The sequence below is a fragment of the Hylobates moloch genome, unplaced genomic scaffold (assembly GCF_009828535.3).
Source record: "Hylobates moloch isolate HMO894 unplaced genomic scaffold, HMol_V3 SCAFFOLD_16, whole genome shotgun sequence".
In the NCBI taxonomy this organism is placed as follows: Eukaryota; Metazoa; Chordata; class Mammalia; order Primates; family Hylobatidae; genus Hylobates; species Hylobates moloch.
Window position 1 is genome coordinate 37,626,482 of NW_026652291.1, and position 18,885 is coordinate 37,645,366.

Below are 18,885 nucleotides of genomic sequence, written 5' to 3' on the forward strand. Positions count from 1 at the left end.
AACATAGTGAGTTCCCATCTCTACAAAAAAAAGTTTAGAAATTAGTTAGGCATGGTGGCACACACCTGTGGTCCAAGCTACTTAGGAGGCTGAGGCAGGAAGATCACTGAGCTTAGGAGGTCAAGGCTGCAGTGAGCCGTGTTTGCACCGCTGTATTCCAGCCTGCATGACAGAGGGAGACCCTATCTCAAAAAAAAAAAATAAATAAATAAAAGTGTAGGTTTTCTAGTGTAAGATAGAGGTGTTGGGAGGAAAAAAAAATAAAGTAATAAGCAGTAGCAGGAAACAGCTTTTCAGAAGCTCCCAAGGGAAGTAAAGATTCTTTAAGATAAAGTATGGAAAACCCAGCCTAAGTTTTTAAAAGAGCAAACTCTCACATCACTTGGTTGTTCAAATGAGCTCTAGCTTAGAAAAGAAGAGCTCTTGGTTTCCTGATAACCTTCTTGTCTGATGTTCAGTCTCACCGGATCATCTAGATCCTGAGCGGGCAATGCTAGCCCTGTTCTCCAATCCCGACCCAGCCGAGGCTTGGAAAGTGGCCTATTTCTACTGCCTGAGCAACAACAAACACTTCCTCGAGCAGATTCTGGTAAGTCAAGCTTAACTGTTCATCACAGAGGTACCCAGGGATTCTCCCCAGACTTTTTCATTTCTCATTTCTCTCACACTCATTTAGCCACCATAAAGCAGTCTAATTAGTGTTGAGTCATTTGGTTTTCTCCCTCCCACAGTCCCATGGGAAAGGAGACTCTTGAGAATCAGTACCATTCATACTTACAGTTGCAGTCATTTTACGTCGGTCCTTTGGCAGAAACTAAAATGTTGTATATGTGTGTGCTTTCTGGAGGATGCAAGAAAGAAAAGGCAGTGGCAACAATATGTTGCCTAGCTGACAGGAGAATTTAATTACTTTAACCTTTTCCTTCCAGATTGCAACTGAGCTTCAGTTTAATTCAGCAGATACTTATTAATCTCATCCTGTGTACCATGTGCTGTAATAGGAGCTGGAGTTACAACAGAAGTCAGTCTCTGCCTTCAAGGAGCTTACAGTCTAGTGTTTTCATAAACATTTATTTTACTCAATTCACCACTTCTGTTTTTTTGGTTTTGAGACAGAGTTTCCCTCATCACCCAGGCTGGAGTGGAGTGGCGCAATGTCAGCTCATTGCAACCTCTGCCTCCTGGGTTCAAGCGATTCTCCTGCCTCAGCCTCCCGAGTAGCTGGGATTACAGGCATGTGCCACCATGCCGGCTAATTTTCCATTTTTAGTAGAGGTAGGGTTTCACCATGTTGGCCAGGCTGGTCTCAAACTCCTGACCTCAAGTGATCTGCCTGCTTTGGCCTCCCAAAGTGCTGGGATTACAGGTGTGAGCCACTACTCCCAGCCAACCACTCCTGTTATTGTCAGAAATCTCCCTGCTGTACTAAAATACTTCTTTCTCTAAAGAGCAGTAAGCTAGAACCCATTCTGTCTCATCCACATAGATGCCTATAACAGCTTTCTTTGACTTACAGGTAACAGCACTAACATTGTTGAAAGAAGAAGACTTCCCAAATCTTGGCTGCCTACTCGATAGAGAATTCAGGCCCCTCAGCTGCCTGCTTGTGCTCCTGGGCTGGACACACTGCCAGAGCCTAGAGTCAGCCAAGAGGCTGCTCCAGACCCTGCACAGGACCCAGGTAACTCTCACTCAGCATCCCAGGCTGCTCTGGAAGTGAGAGCTGTAGGGCTTTGGGCTGAGGCTGAATGCAGAGCCCTAAAATCAGTCACAGTCTCTAACCCCAGGTTCCTGAATCAGCATCTCTTTCTTCTCCCATATCAACATAGGACCCAGGCTGTGATGAGCTCCTCAGGGATGCCTGTGATGGGTTGTGGGCTCACCTGGAGGTCCTGGAGTGGTGCATACAGCAGAGCAGGTATGGCCCTGTGCAGTCAGCGCCTGCCCACCACAGGGCACAGCTGACCCTGTGCTCCGCATTTGTGGCCATTTCAAGCCATTTTCCACATAAATGTTTTGAGTTGGCAATGCTGACCAGCACTAAAAATTGTTCCAGCTATTAAACCAAGAAAGAAACACAAGTAATTATTACCTTCACCATGACCATCAGGTCATAACTAGAGGATAATTTTAGGATGACAATAATAAAAAGCACAATAGCTCACATTTACAGTGCACTTACCATAAGCCAGGCATTGTTCTAAGCCCTTTACATGGATGATTTCAATTAAGCCTCACAATAATCCTATGGGTAGATACCAATATTATTTTCATTATAAAAGTCAGGCAACTGAAGCCCATAGATATAAAATAACTTATCCAAAGTCACACAGCTCATAATGTCATCCACATTCTTGGTCTTATGTTATCCTGGATCATGCTTTTATTCAACAAATGCTTATTGAACTGTGCATGGGGCCCTGTGTATCTCTGGTAACTTAGCCTGGACCTAGGTTTCTATCTTGTTCTTCACCCACTTCACCAGCACTTTCTGAAGTAGAGTGGGCAGAGGGGGAAGTAGCAAGGGCTCTTACTCAAAGTACGAAACTTGTGTTCATTTGAAGCTAGAGAGGGTGTAGAAATTAGAAAATTCAATCTGTAGGACCTTTCTAGACCCTACTGATCTGAAAGGCCCTTTCTAGGCCCTTTCTAGACAACTAGAGCTGGTTTGATAGATGTACTTCCCTGAGGGTAAATAAATATTATGCTCAGTCCCAAACCAACTAAAATTTAGTTTGTAGGGAAGTGAAACCTGTGGCATTATGGTCCAGAGAGGAAGAACAAGAGGGAATGGAGATTGATCTTTCTTCAAGCAATAATATAAACTGCCTCTCTTCCATCCTCCCAACTTTCTCATTCAGCCACCCCATACCAAAGAGAGATCTGTTGTGTCATTTACACGGTGGAGACAGCCACTCAGTGCTGTACACTCTCCATCACCTTACAAACCTTCCAGCCCTCAGGGAGGAGGATGTTCTCAAGCTCTTACAGAAAGTGCCAGCCAAGGACCCCCAGCAAGAGCCTGGTGAGTTGGGATGGAATGACCTGGCCATGATTTCCTCTTAGGACATTCTTACACATTTCTTCCAGCATGAGATTTATCCAGATGTGATTGCTGAGATCTTTCAAGAGGGTGGTGAGGAGGGCTCCTCTAAATGAGTGATGTTTGTCCTAATCAGTTTATAGGATATGGGGCATTCCTCCTCTTTCTTGGTGAGGTGTTGGGAATCCTGTGAGTATGATCCTGCATTCTTTGTCCTTGTGGAACCATCACAGGAACCACTACTACAGCCTCATTCCAGTGAAACAGAATTAGAAATTGCCCTCTGAATACACAGCATTGTTAGTCAGTGTTTATGCAAATTCTTAGTGAGTGGCTTCATGTTTTATAAGCTTTCTGATAGCATGTTTTGTGCCTTTTCTCCCATGTCCGCTTCATACTCCATATAACAGATCAGGAGGTTTAGAAGAAAGACTTGCCTGGGCTGGGCACAGTGGCTCACGCCTGTAATCCCAGCACTTTGGGAGGCCGAGGCAGGTGGATCGCTTGAGGTCAGGAGTTCAAGACCAGCCTGGCCAACATTGTGAAACCCCGTCTCTACCAAAAATATAAAAAATTAGCCGGGTGTGGTGGTGCGTGCCTGTAATCCCAGCTACTCAGGAGGCTGAGGCAGGAGAATCGCTTGAATCCAGGAAGTGGAGGTTGCAGTGAGCCAAGATGGTGCCACTGCACTCTAGCCTGGGGGACAGAGGGAGACTTCGTCTCAAAAAAAGGAGAAGAAGACTTGTCTGAAACAGGAACAAAGCCTTTTTTTAACCTAAGATCTTTGCTTAAATTCAAGGCCCCATTAAAAAGCTCTTTTTCTTTATGTTTTATCTTATTTCCCTCCCCTTTCAGATGAATTCTCACCATGGTTTTTTGTTCATTTGTTTGTTTTTGAGAAGGGGTCTTGCTATGTTGCCCAGGCTAGTCTCAAACTCTTGGGCTCACGTGATCCTCCTGTCTCAGCCTCCCCAGTAGGTGGGACTACAGGCACTTATCACTACACTCCATATAGTTTTACCCTATTTTTAATTGACTAATAATAATTGTATCTATTTTGGGAATACAAGTGATGTGTTGATGCATGTATACATTGTGGAATGTATACGTTTCTTTTTGTTCTTAAGAAACGTATCATTGTATAGTCACGATCTGCCACACAGGTCAGAGACACTTACCTTTGAGAGACACAAACTTTCTTATATGGCAGTTGAGGTTTCCTAGCCTGGATGTTGCTTTACTTTTCAAAAGGACCTACTACTAATTGGAGAACCAGTGTTATTACATTCCATGTTTTTTTTTCTGGAAAGATAGGCAGTTTGTTTAGCAGATTTCCTGTAGGAATAGAAACTCTGCTCCTACATGCAAGTATACAGGCCTTCCAAAGAAATACAGTATTTTAAATCTGATCCCTGGACCCACTGGGGCACACTTCAAAAAGGCAAAAAAGAGGCAATAATAGGGCTGCAACTAGGGTGAGGCAAGAGAGACATTTACGGTGCAAAATTTAAGGAGGCACTCACTGTCGGGTACAAGTCCTGGCCCTGGGCAATAATGCCATGTAGAAGTCATGAGATATGTAGAAGGGAGGTGAGTGGGGGAAAGGAAGTGCAGGGAACTGAAAGTTGATACTGACTAGAGGAAAAACCCTGGAAGTGACACAGATCAGACCGACAGAAAGGAGAGAGGGTAAGAACCTACAAGTGGACCTCTAAGTACGGCACAGCATCTCTTTGCTTCACCCATACTTGCAGCCTGAATTAATTAACTCTCAAGTTCAGCCTGTTTCTCTTTGTAATTCAGATGCAGTTGATGCTGCAGTCCCTGAGCACCTGAGCCAGTGTCAGAACCTGACACTCTACCAGGGCTTCTGTGCCATGAAGTATGCCATCTATGCCCTCTGTGTAAACTCACACCAGCACTCCCAGTGCCAGGACTGCAAAGACAGCCTCTCTGAGGACCTGGCCTCAGCTGCAGAGCCAGCGAATGACTCTCTCTCCTCCCCAGGTATGGCACTTCCCTCCATCCCTGAGATAAGCTGGTAACAACCTATGCCAGTGGGTGCTTTGTGTGTTTACCCTCTTCCACCAAGATTGGGAATGGGGTGATGGCCTTGGTTTTATTTCACCCAAGGATAGTTTCATCCATCTATCAGCCTCTGAATCAAAGGGACATGGAAAAAGCAAGTGATTGCCTAAGTTTTAACAGAGTCTGATCACCTAGTATGGTGTTTTCCAAACGCTTTTTTTAAAAACTATATTTCACGGTAGGAATGGCATTTTACATCCTACTCCAGTTTGCACCTAGGTATATAATTTGTGTGTTTACATATGTATGTGTATATATGTGATATATAAACTAAGTTTTAAAAACAATGCTTACTTCATAGAGCACACTCCTGATTATTTTTCTTTCCTATTTCATCTTTTTAAATGTAGCCTTCTAGGTAGGGAAATTTCATAGGTCACAGCCTACAGTGTGAAAAGTACCAACCTAATGGTCCTATCCTCTCTCATTTTTCTTAATAATTTACAATTCCTTAACTTGCCTTTGGTGACTAGTGGTCAGTTTTCCCTCTCTCGTAGCTTTGGAATAGACCTTTACCTCTTAGCATGGTCATTTTTGCCTATTAAGGATTTCTTAAGAGATCTAAGTAGGCATGATCATCTTTAGTATAAAAATAAGTGGAAATAGAATTGAGGAGTAAAGGGTCTGCATGTTACCTTCATTCTTGGAGTGAAATATAGTCCTTATCAGGGATGAGGAACAATGTAACATTTACAAAGCAGATATAAAATAATGAGTTTTAGTTTTTAGTAAGCTGTACTTTTTTTTTTTTTCTTTGAGACAGAGTCTTGCTATGTTGCCCAGGCTGGAGTGCAGTGGTGTGATCTTGGCTCACTGCAACCTCTGCCTCCTGGGTTCAAGCGATTCTCCTGCCTCACCCTCCTGAGTAGCTGGGATTATAGGCTCCCACTACCATGCCCGGCTAATTTTTGTATTTTAGTAGAGATGGTGTTTCACCAGTTGGCCAGGCTGGTATCGAACTCCTGACCTCAGGTGATGCACCCACTTTGGCCTCCCAAAGTGCTGGGATTACAGGCATGAGCCACTGCCCATAGCCAGCTGTACTTTTATTTATTTATTTATTTATTTATTTATTTATTTATTTATTTATTTATTTTTACGGTAACTTTTTATTGCACCAAGGTGTTCTAATGCCATCATATGAAGACAGATGCTTCAAACAACCTGCATTAAATTATATTTTTAATACAATTAAAAACTATTTTTAACCTATTTGTAGCCACAAACTGAAAATGTGTCTGCCGTCTTTACCTTAGAGCTAAAGGCTTACTTTATGCATATGGTATATTTAATAGTCTACAAATCAAAGATTCAAACAGTCCCTAAAAAAATTCCACATATTCTCATACCAACTCATCTACATAGAAATGGAAACCCCTGTGTTCTCACAAACCATTACTATGAGTTCACTGTAACAACTGGATCAATATGGCTTGCTTTTCAAAGTTAAACAGTCAGAAAGGGGCCTCTAAGAAGTCATTTAGCCCAATTCCCTCACCCTGTGTGTTTTCTCTCAAAGCTGGTGCAATTTTTTTTTTAACCAAAAAACTGGACATATTTAATACATACAGTTTGAAAAGTTTGGATTTCACTCTTTGTTTTGATGTAATAACTCTTTTATAAAAGGAAACAGATTCAGACAAGCTCAGTGGCCCAACTAAAGACATTCAGCAATTAGTGGCAGGACTATAACATACATCTCTTTATGCTAGGGAAACCAGGCTCTCTATTATAAAGCTGACCAGGGCTATTGTTTTCCCCTTTTCTCTCATCCTAAACACCTTTCACATTTTTTCTAGGTCACATTTTACTGGGATCATTTACAAAGCCCCCAGAACTTAACCATCATGTTCTACTTTTTTTATTTAATCATATACAACTCTTACAAAAATGCTTGAAGTAATTTGATACCTATACATCAGTACAAAACCTGGCTGAGTAAAATGAAGAGAGGGTCTGTTCAAGATCATTAAGACCAAGTGTAAACTGGGAAGGATGTGGAAGATAGCTGTGCAGCAAGTGTTTAGAAGGTGTTCTAGCTGGGTAGAGAGCCTATTCTAAAAGACAACGCACATCACAGAAAACAGCATGAACAGAACCACATCCTAGATAGAGTTCTGTGTACAGAAGATCCATGGAGGCAAGTGCTGTCAGGAAGGACACTGCCTCCCTCCGCCCTCCCAACTGTCACCACCAAGTTCTTTCAGGTGAGACCTCACATAATGTCAAGTGCTTTCTAGGAAATACTAAGATCAGATTGAGAGATTCTGCTTGGTCTAGTCAATCTGAAAAATTCAGGCTGGAAAGACATCTTTTCTCAAGAGTTGAGTTGACTTTTGCCTTCAAATCTTGCCTGCACCTTGCCTACCATGGCATCAATTTACACCTAAGGACCTTTGAAGAGAAAAATTCTATTATTTCTTTTATTTCTTGAGAGCAGATTTTTTTCCCTCCTCCTTTGGAAGACTTGCAGTACTTTGCTTCCATCTGAGCCAGAAAACTGTCCATTTCCTTTTGCGGATCTTTTGTCTGCTCTGAATGGCTGCCTTCAGGCTATGCACGCCTTCATCAAGCCCCAACTCCTTTCTGCTTCTTTGACCTCTTCCTGAGCCCTCCTTTTCCTTGCATTCATCTTTTGTTTCGATTCTTTGACAAAGGCCTTATAGGACTGTACCCCTCTGGCGTCAATAGCTTGCTGAATGATATTCCTTATCCTGCGTTCCTCTGTGTACTGCACGCAAAGCACAGACTCCATGATCTGATCCATGTCACCCTTGAAGTCCAGATAGGCCTGTTTAATATCAGCCAGCCCTTCTTCTGAACCTTTGTATGTCTTTTCAAAAGCTTGAATGTCCTCTAAAGATATCTTTTTAAAGAGTAGCCGCCAATACGCCTCCTAGTCTAGGTCTTGGGTGAGCACAGGAGAGTCCTCGTCCACTGTTCCCTGCTCATCGTACACTACTCTCTATTCTTTGTCACTGAGAACGTAATAGACTTTTCCCAGGATCTGAGGGCAGAGAGTATCCATAAATCACCCCCGCCCCTCCCACCGAAACCGAGGCGCGAGAAATAAAGATCAGAGGGAGAAATAAAGATCAGAGGCGCCAAGCAGAGCTCAGCGTGCTCCCCGGGGGCGGGGCCCGGTGGCCAAAAGGCTGGGGAGGCCCAGGCGGCCCATCGGCCTCGGGGCGGGACGCGGCCAGCTGTACTTTTAAAATAGCAAAATCTTTCTGCAAATCATGAAAAGACATCCTAAGAAGTCTCTCTTATTCTTCTTACTGTAACTTCAGTTCCCTTATAATTAAAAAATGAATAAAAGAGCTACAGTTGTGAGAATGTTTGACTCTGGGAGGTAATGTTTCTAATGTTTCCATTCTCTGTCTTCTCTTTCTCTGGCCTCTTCTCTTGTACATGTTTTTGTAGGTGCTGCAAATCTCTTCTCAACTTACCTGGCCAGGTGTCAACAGTATCTGTGCAGTATTCCTGACTCTCTGTGCCTGGAGCTTCTGGAAAACATCTTCTCATTGCTTCTCGTCACCTCTGGTGATCTTCACCCAGAGCCTCACTTGCCTGAGGACTATGCTGAGGATGACGACATTGAGGGGAAGAGCCCCTCAGGTTTGAGGTCCCCATCCGAGAGCCCTCAGCACATAGTACATCCTGAAAGGAAGTCGGAACGGGGTTCCCTGGGAGTCCCAAAGACCCTTGCTTGTACAATGCCAAGCCGTGTGAAGGCAGAGCCAAAAGACAGTTACCCAGGGCCTCATAGGCACAGCTTTTTGGACTTAAAACACTTTACTAGTGGTATCAGTGGATTTCTGGCTGATGAATTTGCAATAGGGGCCTTCCTCAGGCTTCTCCAAGAGCAACTGGATGAGATCAGTAGCCGCAGCCCTGCTGAGAGGCCAAAGCAAGAAGGTCAGAGCTGCTCAGGAAGCAGAGATGGACTGCAGAGCCGCCTGCATCGACTTTCCAAGGTTCTTTCTGAGGCTCAGTGGAGACACAAGGTGGTGACAAGCAACCATCGTTCAGGTGAGAGGAGGGTGGAACTGGTGGGACCAGAAGGTGGGGAGGGAGAAAGATCCTGGGAATATGGGAGAGAGCTAGAAGAACATGGGAGTCACCCCATAACTCAGGACATATCATCACCATGTCAACCAGTGTCAGAACACTGGGGTATGCTCCGTGTCTCAGAGCCCAGCGCAAACCTTCCCCAACCTGTTACGCCAAGAAAGGGCCAAATCAAAGTTGATCACTCTCCTGTATGTCCCATTGGGTTTGCTCTTTCAGAGGAGCAACTTTCCCGAAGATACCAGCCTGCCACACGACACCCTAGTCTCCGCCGGGGTCGTCGGACAAGAAGGAGCCAGGCAGGTAATCTGAAGAGCTCATTCCCATGCACTAGGCAAGTGGTGTAATGCTGCTTGTCTAATACTCTTTAAGAAACAGCACATGGTCAAAAACAACAAAAGCGTTGTAAAATTATCCTATTCCCACTCCCTCAAGGTAGCCCTTGTTAATAGTTTCCTATGTATCCTTCCAGAAATTTTCCATTCGATATAAATATGTATATCCTTTTATATATACACATGCATTATACTATATATTGAGAACTGCAGCTTGCTTTTTTCATTTATATCCTTTTATATATACAGATGTATTATACTATAAATTGAGAATGTTTTCACTTACCATTTTAAATACTGCTTAGTATTCCATTGTCAAAAACACCCTGTTCATGGACATTTAAGTTTCCAGTTGTTTACTATTATAAACAGTGCTGTAGTAAACGACCTTGTACATGTCTGTGCATACTTGTGTAAATATAGGATAAGCTCCTAGCAGCAGAATTACTAGGTCAGATGTATATGGATATAGTATATAGATATTACCCAGTTGCCTTAAAAATAAGGTAGACCAATATGTATTTCTTTTTTTCTGTAAGAGTTAATATTAAGTATTCATTGTATGCCAGATGCTGCTCTACATTCCTTATATTTATAATTGTTAACTTATTTAATCCTCACAATACTATGATGTAGGTCTTATTATTTTTCCCCTTTTATTTTTATTTCCTTTTTTTTTCTTTTCGAGATGGAGTCTCACTCTGTTGCCCAGGCTGGAGTGCAGTGGTGCAATCTCAGCTCAATGTAACCTCTGCCTCCTGGGTTCAAGCGATTCTTGTGCCTCAGCCTCCTGAGTAGCTGGTGCGCGCTGGGTAGCTGGTAGCTCCTGAGTAGCTGGTGGTTACAGGTGCGTGCTACCATGCCTGGCTAATGTTTGTATATTTAGTAGAAATGGGGTTTTGCCATGTTGGCCAGGCTGATCTTGAACTCCTGACCTGAAGTGATCTGCCCGCTTCAGCTTCCCAAAGTGCTAGAATTACAGGCGTGAGTCACCAGGCCCGGCCTCCCTTTTATTTTTAGTTGGCATATAATAATTGTACATATTAAAGGGATACACAGTGATATTTCAATATGTTTATAAAATGTGTAATGACCAAATTGGAGTAATATCTATCACTTCAAACATTTGTCATTTCTTTGTGTTGTGAACATTCAAAATCCTTTCTTCAGCCGGGCACGGTGGCTCACACCTGTAATCCCAGCATTCTGGGAGGCTGAGGCAGATGGATCACTTGAGGTAAGGAGTTCAAGACCAGCCTGGCTAACATAGTGAAACCCTGTCTCTACTAAAAATATGAAAGTTAGCTGGGTGTAGTGGTGGGTGCCCAGCTCGGGAGGCTGAGACACGAGAATCACTTGAACCTGGCAGGCAGAGGTTGCGGTGAGCTGAGATTGTGTCACTGTACTCTAGCCTGAGTGACAGAGTGAGAATCCATCTCAAAAAAAAAAAAAGCCTTTCTTCTAGCTTTTTGAGAATATATAATAGATTATAGTTAACCATATTCATCCTACAGTGCTACAGAACAGCAGAACTGATCCCTCCTATCCAGCTCTGATTTTATATTCATTAATCACCCTCTCCCCATCCTTCTCTCCCTCCTATTATTTATAGTTCTGCAAGCTGTATGTGATTGCCTGTTTGCACATACTCTCATCAGTCAGTAGTATTAGATTTTTTAAAACCTTCACCAATATATTTAATATAATAATGATGTTTCATTGCTTTAGTAGTATTTTTTTGTTTGAGATTGAATATCTTTTCATATATTTATTGGCTGTTTATATTTTTCTGTAAACTGCCTAATGTCTAAGGTCCATTTTTCTCTTAGGAATCTCTTTTATGTTGAATTTTAGAAAGCTCTTTATACATTACAGAAAATATTTTCTCATCACGTGCTATTATTTTTTCTCTATTTTGCCTTTTGATTCCACTTACAGGCTTTTCTTAGAGAAGTTAATACAGGCGCATTATGCAGGAGTATTAAATTTTTAGAGAATCAAGTTTTCATTGTGGCTTTTAGTGTTGATCTTTTAAAAATGAAAAGGAATTCATGAGGATTTCCCATGAGCTAAACAATACTAGGTATCTTGAGGGAGGTAAATGAGGCATAAGCTAGGCTTTTGACTTCGAACAATTTGTAATGTACCTGCTTAGACAGTATACATGGAAAGTTTAAAGTGACCTGAGGCCCTGCCTGAAAACAGAAGAAATGTCTTAAAAGAGGATATCAGCATGACCTGCAGATGTCAGGGCAACAGATTTCATGAAGGAGTTGACTCTTGAACCAAGCTCCAGAGAATGAGTAGGCTCTAGCTAAGTGGCAACATGAAAGGTGAGCATACTGGGTGGGGTGGAGGATGCCGTGAGAGAAGGCTTCAAGGTTGAGTTGCTAAGTCCCTTAAGCTGCTACATTAATTGGTTTGGGTCAGAAGGCAGAGTTTGCATCCACTTGACCCATTCAGCACAAGAATGTACAACCCGTCATCTCTTTTCTACAGCTGTTTGTTCTAAAGGGCTTCCAAACAGTGAACTGAGGTCCCTCTCTTGCATGAGGCTGAGACAGCCCCTCGAATGACCAGGCTAAGGAATAGCGAGCCTCTGTTAGAAAGCTCTAGCATGTTGGGAAGCCTGGTGTTGAGAAGAGAAGAAGCTTTTTCTCTGAGACTTTGAATATCATGGTCTTTGGCCAGCCAGGTCTTAGACTTTGGTTCCCTACATTTTTTTAAATAGAGATAGGGTCTTGCTCTGTTGCCCAGGCTGAACTGCAGTGGCACAATCATAGCTCAATGTAACCTTGAACTCCTGGGCTCAAACAATCCTTCCGGCCTCAACCTCCTGGGTAGCTGGGACTACAGGTGCATGGCACCTTGCCCAACTAATTTGTTTTTAATTTTTTGTGTAGACAGGGTCTTGCAGTATTGCCCAGGCTGGTCTCAAACTCCTGATCTCAAGCTATCCTGCTACAATGGCCTCCCAAAGTGCTGGGATTACAGGTGTAAGCCACTGCACCCAGCCAGTTGTCTGCCTTTTCAAGTTTGAAGATACCTTTTTCTATATCAGGAAATATTGTGTCCCTACCACTTCCTGGTCATAACAGTTGTGCTTTTATTTTTTCAGAATACTGCCAGTGCTTACTGAGCAGGTGCTGATCACTGACCCCTAAAAATAACTTGAAAGTTCCTGGGGCTCTGCGACCCACAGGTTGGGAACCACTGGTATAGGCTATTACCCAGGTGAATGCTGTTGCCATATTTAGCCCACCCTTTGCCTTTGGTCTATAGGAGCTTGTGTTTTGCTGTAGAAGGAGCAGCAGGTGTCATAGTTATTCATTATCCTGTGTCTCTAACTACACAGATCTTGGCTGTCAAGCCAACTCACACTTCCTACTCTGTAAGGAGCTGATGATTGACTTTCTGTCTTCTTCCCAATACCTGTAGATGGCCGAGACAGAGGTTCAAACCCATCCCTGGAAAGTACAAGTAGCGAGCTGAGCACAAGTACGTCAGGTATGCAAATTTCCACCAGTTGCCAAACTTTGAGCAGCTTTGCCCTGATATAGAGTTGCCATACACCATGGTGAAAAGCCAGGATTGAGCAGTCAAGGTTGTTATTCAAGGTTGGCAGACAGCCAGATTTTAGCTGGGAGAAGGGAAAGGACTGTTTCATTCTCAATTTAGTTATCCAGCAACAGAGAGAAATAGAGGTAAATACCCAAAGAAGGTAGCTGGCACTTAGCATCTTGTATTCAAAGATGGTAGCATAGGTTTGCCCTTCATTTGAGGAAAAATTAAGACCTATTTACAGACCTTTTACAGAAGGACATTGAGGAGATAAAAGTTTGGTGGGAGGTGGCAGCAATATAGCATTTCCTCACTTCCTCTTGCTTCTGTGGCCCCACACATTCTTATGTTCCAACAGAGGGAAGTCTGAGTGCCGTGTCTGGCCGGAATGAGCTGGACAGTAGATTGCACCCCCATCCTCAAAGTTCACTCATCCCCATGATGTTCTCCCCACCTGAGTCACTGCTGGCATCCTGCATCCTTCGCGGGAACTTCGCAGAAGCCCATCAGGTGAGGGGAGCTTAGGCCATACCTTTTCAGCCCCTGAATGACTTAGCATCAGGTAAGGCTCGGAGCATGTACAACCAGAGCCACCTGGGAGCACTCAGGGGTCCACATCAAGCAGAAGAAGCAGAAGCAAGAGGGGGTTTCCATGTGCCCAGGCCCAGTCTTCAGCAGGGCGGATTGAAAGATTGAATTGTTTGTGGTTCTTAACATAAGCAGTTTTTTTAAAAGGTGAAATAAAATATTCAGCCACACTCTCGCCACTTAAGAACATGGAAACTTTTGTTTCTCTCCTTGACTCCTTCTCTGAACATATACGTGGGTTTTTGTTTGTTTGTTTGTTTGTTTGAGATGGAGTCTTGCTCTGTTGCCCAGGCTGGAGTGCAGTGGCACGATTTCTGCTCACTGCACCCTCCACCTCCCAGGTTCAAACGATTCTCCTGCCTAAGACTCCCGAGCAGCTGGGATTACAGGTGCCCACCACACCAGGCTAATTTTTGTATTTTTAGTAGAGACAGCGTTTTGCTATGTTGTCCAGGCTGGTTTCGAACTCCTGACCTCAAGTGATCTACCTGCCTCAGCCTCCCAAAATGCTGGGATTACAGGCATGAGCCACCACACCCAGCCCATGTTTTTATCTAGTTAAAAATTATAATACAATTTCCTTTTCTTTTTTTTTTTTTGTGACAGAGATTTGCTCTTGTCACCCAGGCTGCTGGCGTGCAGTGGCGCGATCTCAGCTCACTGCAACCTCCACCTCCCATGTTCAACCGATTCTCCTGCCTCAGCCTCCCAAGTAGTTAGGATTACAGGCATGCAGCACCATATCTGGCTAATTTTTGTATTTTTAGTAGAGATGAGGTTTTGCAATGTTTGTCAGGCTGGTCTCAAACTCCTGACCTCAAGAGATCCACCTGCCTTGGCATCCCAAAATGCTGGGATTACAGGCATGAGCCATTGCACCCAGTCTCAATAATAAATAGAATGCCAGTTCCATATACAAGAAGTATGGAGAGCCAGCAGACTAGAATATTTGTATTGTAGAGAGAAAATAGCACTGGAATGGTAATCAGAAAGACTCTGAACCTCTCTGAGCTTTGGTTTCCTCATTTGAAAATTGGAGTTAAATGTAATACCTGGTTTTTCTACCTCATAGGAATGTTAAGAGGATTATGTTCTAGCTGTGAGAAATATAAAAATCCTCTACTGTTGATTAAACTTAGTAACATAAAATAGTACTCTTCTAATTTTTAAAACCCTCTTGGCATATTAATGATACTTTTACTGGTAGTAAAGTATTTGGTAGTTTATCTACTTAACATTTAAGTCAGAATTGTTCTTTCATGTGAGTTCAGTTCTTGAGGAATAAATCTAGGGAACTCTAGGTAATAGGACAATTTTTACTTAACCTTCTCTGACCATTTTAGATCTTATACTTTAATGATAATGATAATTATGATCCTTGGAGGAGGATAGGACCCTCCCCAGCCCCAGCCTTTCTTTTTCTTTTTTTTTTTTTTTTTGAGGCAGAGTCTCACTTTCTCACCCAGGCTGGAGTGCGGTGGCTCGATCTCGGCTCACTACAATCTTTGCCTCCCGGGATCAAGCGATTCTCCTGCCTCAGCCTCCTGAGTAGCTGGGACTACAGGTGCACACCACCACTCCTGGCTAATTTTTATATTTTTAGTAGAGATGGGGTTTCACCATGTTGGCCAGGCTGGTTTCGAACTCCTGACCTCAAATGATCCACCTTCCTTGGCCTCCTGAAGTGCTGAGATTACAGGCATGAGCCCCACGCCAGCCCCTCCCCAGCCTTTCTAATGCTCAAATCCAGACAAATTTAGCTAGGAGTCCCATGACATTTTACCCCTAAATGTCCTCCACTTCTCCTTTTCTTGAGCTGTGGTCTTTTTTTTTTTTTTTTCAATAAAAACTTTAATTTTTTGACCTGGATACAGACAGAATAAGTTGTACATATAAGACAATATCAGAAAGTATTAACAAGAAAATAAAATTACTTTTAACCCTATAGTATGGAACAACCAATATTAAAAATTTACTTTTTTGGCCAATATTTCTCCAAAATATGTATGACTTTTATATAGCTGAGATTATTTCAAATCTAAAACTTTATATCATGCATTTTTACATTTTAATATTAGCATTTGTCTTTTAACCTTGATTTTAGTGACCTTACAATAGTCCGATCAAGCAGCTGCATTTAACCATTTCCCTGTTGCTCAAGATTTAGATTATTTTTAACCTTGTAATAGTTGTAATATATAGTGCCAAGGTGATTACGTTTAGGCATTAAGCCTTTTGAATTTTTTTTTAAGAAAGTTCCTCATAAAAACTACTGAGTCAAAAGATGTAAACATTTTTAAAGCTTTATGGATTGCCAAATTGCTTTTCAAAAAAGTTGTGACACTTAATGTTACACTATCTCCTGAGGATTTATTTTTGTACTTTGTTATTGTGATAGATGCAAATTGTTATTGTTACTTAAATTCCTAGATTACTGACAAGGGAAAAAATATTTTCTCATTTATATATTAGTCATATGTATTTCCTCTGAAATTGTCAACATCTTTTGCCTATTTTCTACTGAGGCTTTGGTGGTTTTCTTACTTTTATGAATTATTTTTTATAGTTGACCTGCTCTTCTAACATTTAGTGCTCTTCTGACCCTACAAAGCACAAAGACATCTTAGGGCCACAGTCTAATGGTTGGCAAGATCTCCTATCCGTGGACATTCCCTAAATCAGTGGGACCACCAGGGCCCACACTCTCCCTCTCCCATGACAGGTGCTGTTCACGTTCAACCTGAAGTCCTCACCCAGTTCAGGGGAACTCATGTTCATGGAGCGCTACCAGGAAGTGATCCAAGAACTGGCCCAAGTAGAGCACAAGATTGAAAACCAGAACTCAGATGGGGGTAGCAGCACCATTCGGAGAACTGGCAGTGGCCGCTCAACTCTACAGGCCATTGGCAGCGCTGCAGCAGCAGGTCAGGCTTCCCTGCTAATACCATAAGTGGTGAGGTGGCTGGGAGAGGGGGTAAAAGGGGAGAAACCACTAAAATCCTAGGCTCCTCATGAGGGTAGCAGAAATTCAATACAGGACACCTACCTTGAGAAACAGCAAACCTGATACATCCAGTTTTCCAGCTGTGCCCATCCTGCTTGCCCAGGCTGTTCACATACCGCCACTCGACCTACTGCATTAAGCTTATCCTGTGTGATTTAAACGAAGACTGTGAATGCTATTTTTAACGTGTGTTTTGATGGCCACTGTCTCTGGCTTCAGAAAATGGTTAGGAGTTTCTTTCCTTCCCATATAATTACTCAGGGATAAAGCATATTGTTTTACCGTTCTATCAAGTGAAGTTAGGTATTAAAATTTAAGGCCTAGAATTCACAGGTCTCAATTTCCCAACCTTGGATGCACTGCAAAAGAGCCCATCCTTTCATTATTTCTTGAAGTTGGAATCTTGTTCCACATTTTCACGACTCTTACTGACCTAGGCCCTACATGCCATGGTACCATCACATATTGCTTCCTATATATTATCCCAGAAATTTTCTATGCCTATTCACAAGAACATACATACATCCTTTCTGTTTTTAACATAAATAGGCTCTTAGGACAATACTATAGTCTACCTTGCTTTTTAGCAATGCGTTCTAGAGATCTTTTCTGATTAGCACACACAGATCTACATCGTTCTTTCTGAACCTACTTTGAGACTCCATTTGCAAAAAGCCCTCCCTCATCTGGACCACTCTGAGTTTCTCTTGGTCTTCCTTTCGTGCCACTGTTTTGAAGCTATAAGAGTGGGCCATAATGATAGTGCTAATATACATAGAAGATACCCTGTGCAGATGAACCTCAAACATTTTGAAAGTAACTACTTTACCTAATAAAAGTTGTAGTGAGAATCCTTTTAACCCCTTGCTTTTTATTCCTCTGCTGGGCGGCCAGGAATGGTGTTTTACTCTATCTCTGATGTGACTGACAAGCTGCTCAACACCTCTGGAGACCCCATCCCCACACTCCAGGAGGACTTTTGGATAAGCACGGCTCTAGTGGAGCCCACTGCTCCCCTGAGAGAGGTTCTGGAAGACCTCAGTCCCCCTGCCATGGCTGCATTTGACCTAGCTTGCTCTCAGTGCCAGCTCTGGAAAACCTGCAAGCAGCTGTTGGAGACAGCCGAACGGCGTTTGAATAGTAGCCTTGAAAGGCGGGGTGAGTGTGCTGTGTTAGCTGTATCCCTTCATTCTCAAATGAGATGGGTTTCTGAGAGTCTTGATAAATTGTCCAGGAAGAAAGCAGTTACTGGAGGAGGCAGATGGTGAATGGATTATGAAATTTTGTCACATACGATCTGATGGCATAAATACAGTCTGTTGAGAGACAAAATAGACATAGCAATTTGGGGAAATTCTGTATTGAATTATAGGTGAATTCAAAGAAGAAATATACATTTTAAAATGGTATCAATGGAATTCGAGCCTTAGGGCTCCATGCCCTCCCCTTGGTGAACCTAAAACCTGAGACCATCTTGAATTTGTAAGCCACTTGTAAGGGAAAACTTAATGAGTCACAGTTGGAGGGATGCTCATACCTTGAGGTAAATAACAGTGCAGAATGTGCATACAGAATTCTTAGAGAAATCAGGTGTGTGAAGGCATCGGTATATGAAGGTAGAATTCGGCAGCATTCTACTCCCCACATCTGTCCTTCCTACTTGCACCAAACATTGGAAGGACTGAGCAGTGGAGGAGAAAGGAACCTGTTCTGCCTTAGTAATATAGAGGGAGGAGTGGTGAATAGGGTATGATATGAGTAGCCCCTTGTGTCTGGGGTCCTCAAGTCCACCCCCAGGTTCAGTGATTCTCTAGAACTCTCAAGAATCAGCCTATTGTCATAGAGCTAAGATTTATTTCAGCAAATGGATACAAAGAAAAATCAGCAAAGTAAAAAGGCTCATAGGATAAAATCTGGAGGAAACCAGGTGCAAGCTTCCGAGAGTCCTCTCCCTGGGGCTACACAGGGCATGCCTATGCCTATTTCTCCAGCAGTGAGTTGTGCCAGCAGTTGCAAGGTGTTGTATATAGGGAAGCTGATTAGAGACTCAAGGCCTGAGGTTGGTTGGTTTGTTTGTGTTTTTGAGATGGAATCTCGCTCTGTCCCCCAGGCTGGAGTGCAGTGGCACAGTCTCGGCTCACTGCTCACTGCTCACTGCAACTTCCACCTCCCGGGTTCAAGCAATTCTCCTGCCT

At 42.8% G+C, this 18,885-nt stretch overlaps 1 protein-coding gene and 1 pseudogene across 2 annotated transcripts in view; one reads left to right on the plus strand and one right to left on the minus strand.

The window, feature by feature from the left end:
- The window catches only part of ZFYVE26 (zinc finger FYVE-type containing 26), a 70,741-nt gene that overhangs the window by 9,454 nt on the left and 42,402 nt on the right, over positions 1-18,885 (plus strand). The window contains exons 6-16 of one of the 2 annotated variants that reach the window (XM_032179782.2): positions 459-589; positions 1,517-1,681; positions 1,830-1,918; positions 2,862-3,025; positions 4,847-5,050; positions 8,555-9,163; positions 9,422-9,505; positions 12,976-13,044; positions 13,457-13,608; positions 16,409-16,610; positions 17,585-17,848. In XM_032179782.2, the coding sequence (XP_032035673.1) occupies positions 459-589; positions 1,517-1,681; positions 1,830-1,918; positions 2,862-3,025; positions 4,847-5,050; positions 8,555-9,163; positions 9,422-9,505; positions 12,976-13,044; positions 13,457-13,608; positions 16,409-16,610; positions 17,585-17,848 (2,133 nt within the window). The remainder of the gene's footprint in view (positions 1-458; positions 590-1,516; positions 1,682-1,829; positions 1,919-2,861; positions 3,026-4,846; positions 5,051-8,554; positions 9,164-9,421; positions 9,506-12,975; positions 13,045-13,456; positions 13,609-16,408; positions 16,611-17,584; positions 17,849-18,885) is intronic. The other variant, XM_032179783.2, reaches the window with a different exon arrangement.
- Positions 7,496-8,159, minus strand: LOC116456195 (dnaJ homolog subfamily C member 9-like; annotated as a pseudogene).